The 5667-nt window shown below is 29.3% G+C and overlaps 1 protein-coding gene across 1 annotated transcript; it reads right to left on the reverse strand.

The window, feature by feature from the left end:
- Positions 1 to 2406: 2406 nt before the first annotated feature.
- Positions 2407 to 4905, reverse strand: LOC113389270. The gene is made up of 4 exons (XM_026626321.1): positions 4836 to 4905; positions 4462 to 4766; positions 2795 to 2903; positions 2407 to 2502 (listed from the first exon to the last, which is right to left on the reverse strand). The coding sequence occupies exons 2-4, from the start codon at positions 4740 to 4742 to the stop codon at positions 2407 to 2409; spliced, it is 486 nt and encodes a 161-aa protein (XP_026482106.1). The 5' UTR covers positions 4743 to 4766; positions 4836 to 4905.
- Positions 4906 to 5667: the final 762 nt, after the last annotated feature.

Here is a 5667-nt window from a genome sequence, read left to right on the forward strand (position 1 = left end):
TTTTCTTCGGTGCATATTTATAAATTTTGAAACATCTCTTAGATTTGACAATATAATTATACCAATGAAAGGTACGATTGTGAAAATCATTGTCTAAAACAAAGAACACAGGGAAAGTATTTCTAATCGACATGAGATTTTATGGTCTATTTTCAGTGAAACGATTGGAATTTTTTGTATTCAGATTAACATGATTCTGAAAGCAATCGTGTCCATGCGCTTTCCAAAAGACCATATTTGATCAGCGTAGGATGATGTGAGAATAATTTAAACATACATAATCATTTATTATTCAAACACGTATAAAGTAATATTGAAAATACTGACGGGCCCTTCGATCGTATTTACAATGTTGCTATTAAGAAACTACGAAAAGAAAAAAATCCAATCGATTTCATAGAGAAACTGGTGTATGGCATCGTGCCTTAAGGCAAATTGCTGTAACTTCCCGTACCGTAACGAAATGTTCGAGAAATACTAAATGTTTTCAAATAGAATATTATAAATAGTGTAACATTGTTTAATATTTATATGGATTATATGCACTGAATTATAAAGTTAAAATTATTTATTTAAAGTATATAAATGAGCTTTAGAATTTCAACTAGAATTAAAATTAATTCTGAGTTCTTTTCTTTTTTTCCAAAAGCAATTGTTTCGTCAACACAAGCAGAAAGTTTTTTGAATCATTCAAATCGGATGCTCAGTCCTCAAAAACTCGATTTCTATTTTCTGCACTCTTTGCTCCGCTTCTACGTAACGGCTAAACCTGCCTTTTCTAAAAACTAATCAGCGCATTTCCCTATCAATAGAAATAGAATATTTTTTGAACCACTCAAATCGGTTGATCCGTGCGTCAGAAAACGTGGACCAAAAAATGCAGACACACAAAACACACACACACATATCAATTATTTCTGAGGTATGCCAAAATGTTCAGAAACCTCTGAAAAAGTAATTTTTTTTAAAATTTAAGATTTCTCATAAATCTAATTTTTGCAAGATTTAATCTTTTTTTTAAATTAATTTTTGGTACGGGAAGTTTCAGCAATTTGCCTTAAGGCACGATGCCATACGCCACTAATTTTGAGATATTTGTTAAGACCATGGACTCTATCGCCACAGAAAAATAAAAAAAATCGTGATGATTATAAAAAAAGATTCTGCCGATCTGTACCAGAAACTAATCAGCACTACTCCCAACTGACGTCTTTTGAAAGGTTGTTAAATTTTCAAAATCGGTTCAGGATTCTAAAAAACAACTTGAGAAAAAGTCAACAAAACGTCAAAGTTTGGAAATAGCAAATCGGATTTTCTGGCGAAAACACAAACTTCTCCTTCTGGAAGTTAATAATTCACTATACATTACTACTGATTTTATATCAGTTCTCGGCAAAAGCCATTAAGACCATGACGAGTTACTGGACAATCACATCCGCGCATCATACATATAGATTATCAGGAAATTGCGATGCCATAATAATCTGCGATTGTCGGCTATAAGATGCAGAAAATTGTATCTTCAATATATTCCCCAGATTTGCTACGGAAATTGAAATCGAATACATTTTTTGTCCCGCAAAAGACCGCAAACTGTGTAATGTTACATTAACAATCTAATTTAAAACAATCGCGCAATGAAAAAGGTTCGAATGATATGGTGTTCCTTCATCAGTTTTGAAACTTCTGATGATTATTGTTTACTAAAACTTTTATCAAAATAATATATATAAGATGATAAATGAAAGGGCACTTATTACTTATTATATATCTTGAAAATATTAGTTCCCAATTCATCGAGACCAAAACTTATATTTTCATGCTCAAACTAAGAAAGAAAATAATTTTTAATAAAACCTATGTTAACTTACAAGTTAACAATATTTTTCAGTATATGTTATTGAACACATCATTCACAATTCATAAAACCTGTTACATACATTGTAAACTATGTATGTATGTAATGTAGACAACATACAGTGTTTTAATTTTATTTTTATAACACAAGCAATAAATTGTAACAAGGTTAAAAAAGAAACATTTATTTTATAAGCTCACATTAAATAAATATCCTTAAAATTAAAGTTATTAAAACAAAACTCAATATTAGCATGCTTTCGTGCTAATTGTACACATGAAATAAATCAAATACTATACAACTGTTAGTTATTTTATATTTCAGTTTTTTTTTACAAACATTAATCATTAATACAAAAATTAGAAAACATTATTATATAATGTATGCAACATTGACTGGTAATATAACAATTATCTAATTGTAAATAATTCAGTTACAAAAGTGTTCAAATTCGAACAAATATATAAATCAAAGTAGAAAATTGATTTAAATTAAATTATATTATTATGATAAGAACTGACATAAATGCCATATGAATTTCAGAAGATTTATTCATCATCAGGTTCATATTTTATGGAAGCTTCTAATGATGCTTCCTCTCTTCCTTGCTGCATATACTCTTCAAGTTCTTGATCCAAAAAATCCTTACAAAAAATTTGGCATATCAATTCAATACTTAAAATGTACATGAGATATATATTCAGTCGATATAATTGTTTTTAATAATTATATTTATTTAAATTTAATGATTTTAATTTTATTTTGCTGAATACTTCAAGCCAAGTCTATGAACAATTTGATAATATATTAATAGTATCATTTATATATCAATTAATATAATAAACTTGCATTATATATCACAAGAAATAAATGTTATTTGAAGAGATCTATCTTCTTGACTTACTAATCCTTTGATAATATAAATAAAGTACAAACCTTCTGGTCTTCGGGTGACATATCTTTGAGCAAATCTGCTTGCCACTTCATGAGGTCAACTCGTTGCTTGGATAGATTAAATCTATATCTACTACTAGTTGACTCAGTGCTAAAAATAAAAGAATAATATAAATATAATATATATATATATATATAGTGTATCAATAAAGTAATGTATAGATGGACATTTGAGCCTCGGAGCCAATTGCAATAGCAACTTAGACATGCAAACTTATCTTGTAATTCATATAAATTATTCATATGCAATCACTTTGTTTTTTTCAATCACACTATTCTAATATGAAAATTCTCTTCTTGAAAAACTAATTAGTGAATAAATGATAGTGCTCTGTGCACATCTACTGTGTAAGACTACATTTATACCCACTGATGATGATATGAAATCTTATGCCGAAACATTTGGATAAGTTAAAAATTCATTTTTAAATCTTTGCTTTACGTTTGATGAATTGCCTTAGAAGTACTTATTCATATATCTGAACTTCAAAATAACTAAGCATAATGAAGTTAAATAAAATATTATTGTTAACATCTATAGAGATGAATGATGTAATAGAGATTGTAGTTAGAGATATTAAAGTAGTAGTTAATAAAAAGATAAAGTTTATTATTATAATAGAGATGTTATCAATATAGAGTATTACTACTAATAGTGTGTGCGTATGTATATGATTTTAGATATATATCAGTATAGGATAGCTTTACGAATCAATTTGTTACTCGAGCTAACTTTTTATATATCTCAATCCCTTGCATGCAGCAAGCATTGATAAGTTATTTTTCATATACTTTAATTTTAGAATTCTCTAGAACTACTAATTTAAGTTAAACTAAAGTTGATTCTGATTCTAAATCTTAATTAGACTATTCGAAACCAAACTCATGTAAAATATAATATATTGCTAACATCTCTAGGGACGAATTGTGTAATAGAAATAATAAAGGAGTAGCTGATAAAGAGATAAACTGTATTGTTATAAACTATAGATGTTAACAATATAGTGTATTACTACTAATAGTGTATGTATATGATATGTGTTTTAGATATATATCAGAGTACAGGATAGCTTTAATAATCAATTTATTACTCGAGCTAACTTTTCATATATCTTAATCCCTTGCATGCAGCAAGCATTGACAAGTTATTTTTTTATATATACAGCTTCCATATTGTCTACTCTCACATTCAAAATGAATTTCAGTAATCTCTAGAACTACTAATTTAAGTGAAACTAAAGTTGATTCTGATTTTAAATCTTAATTAGACTATTCGAAACCAAACTCATGTAAAATATAATATATGGCTAACATCTCTAGGGACAAATCGTGTAATAGAAATTGTAGTTAGAGATAATAAAGGAATAGTTAATAAAGGGTATTATTATAATAGAGACGTAAAAAATATAATGTATTACTACTAATAGTGTATGCTTATGTACATGTAATGTGTTTTAGGTATATATCAGTATAGGATAGCTTTGCAAATCAATTTGTTACTCGAGCTAACTTTTTGTATAACTCAATCCCTTGTATGCAGCAAGCGTTGATAAGTTTATCTCATTCAAAATTAATTTAATAATTCTCTAGAACTACTAATTCAGGTTTAGGTAAAGTTGATTCTGATTCTAAATCTTAATAAGACTCACTCTGATTCATCCATGGTTGTGTCGCCGTCCCTGTCGATTTTGGGTCTTTTGGAAGAGAAGGAATGTGAATGGTCGCCATGTTTAACAATTAGATTAGTATTCTCTTTCGGGACGATATTGTAATGAAACAGCTTTCTCTGAGTTACAGAATTATACTTCGTTCCCAATTTCTTGGTAACTAAGTTAGCGTGAACAGTAAATTGCACAAACTTAAGGGTATCCTTCCTTTTGATCGGCTTGTTCGCGACGAACTCGTAATTCATCTTATCCGAAGAACTCATGATGTTTTAATTACTTAGTAAAGACTATTAATTGATAGAAATGTTAATTTCAATTTGAATGTAAATGTATAAGTACATATAAGGTCTACTTACATGGATTCCTGTATTAGACGACTTTACCGCTCGAATCTCGAAAGCTTTCTGAGCAAAAATTCTGGCGCACAACGAAACAAACGAATCACAACGCGCTAAATTACTCGGCCATAGAGTAGAAGAATGACCACAGAGAAGAATAGATCAGAATTATATTTTTCAATAATTCATCCATAGAGATATAATGACACTCTCTACATTTAAATTTGAATAATCGAATCACATATTAATTTTCAATTTATGTCTTGATAATAATATATAAACTTGGATCTTGGATCATGCTTGGATCACTTCTACGTGAAAATCAAGATTAAAATTTAACTCCGTTAAAAATTACAACTAAAATATTAGGATAAGGGATCGTTCAAGTATTACGTAAGCAGATTTACTACAATCATTTACCCCCCCCCCTCCCCTTTTTCAGCAAAAGTAAGCAAATTTCTTACCAAAAATAGGCAAAATAAGCAAATCAATAACCCCCCCGCCCCCTATAGTGCTTACGTAATACTTGAACGGCCCCTAACATTGATTTTTTTAACTCGTCGAAGAACAATTTTGTTTTTCGCGAAAAATCCGCGATAAATTGCTAATTTAACGTTTTCTCGACGTTTCAAGTCATTCTGAATCGAATGAGATCAAAATTTAAAAAAGGGCGTGTGTGTTTTTTGTAAATTTAAGGAAATGCATGTATGCATCCCACACAGGTCTTTTGTATGGATATGCCGGACTTAATAGCGCCTAGGTATAATACCTATTAAAACCTTCTTTTCTCTTGCCTCTGTTAATTACAATATTGGTCCCCACGGAAACCGCCGTAAGGGGGCGTCCATTA

This window comes from Ctenocephalides felis, unplaced genomic scaffold (assembly GCF_003426905.1).
Source record: "Ctenocephalides felis isolate EL2017-DRISC unplaced genomic scaffold, ASM342690v1 CF-g0.4_SCAFFOLD_03573, whole genome shotgun sequence".
Classification (NCBI taxonomy): domain Eukaryota; kingdom Metazoa; phylum Arthropoda; class Insecta; order Siphonaptera; family Pulicidae; genus Ctenocephalides; species Ctenocephalides felis.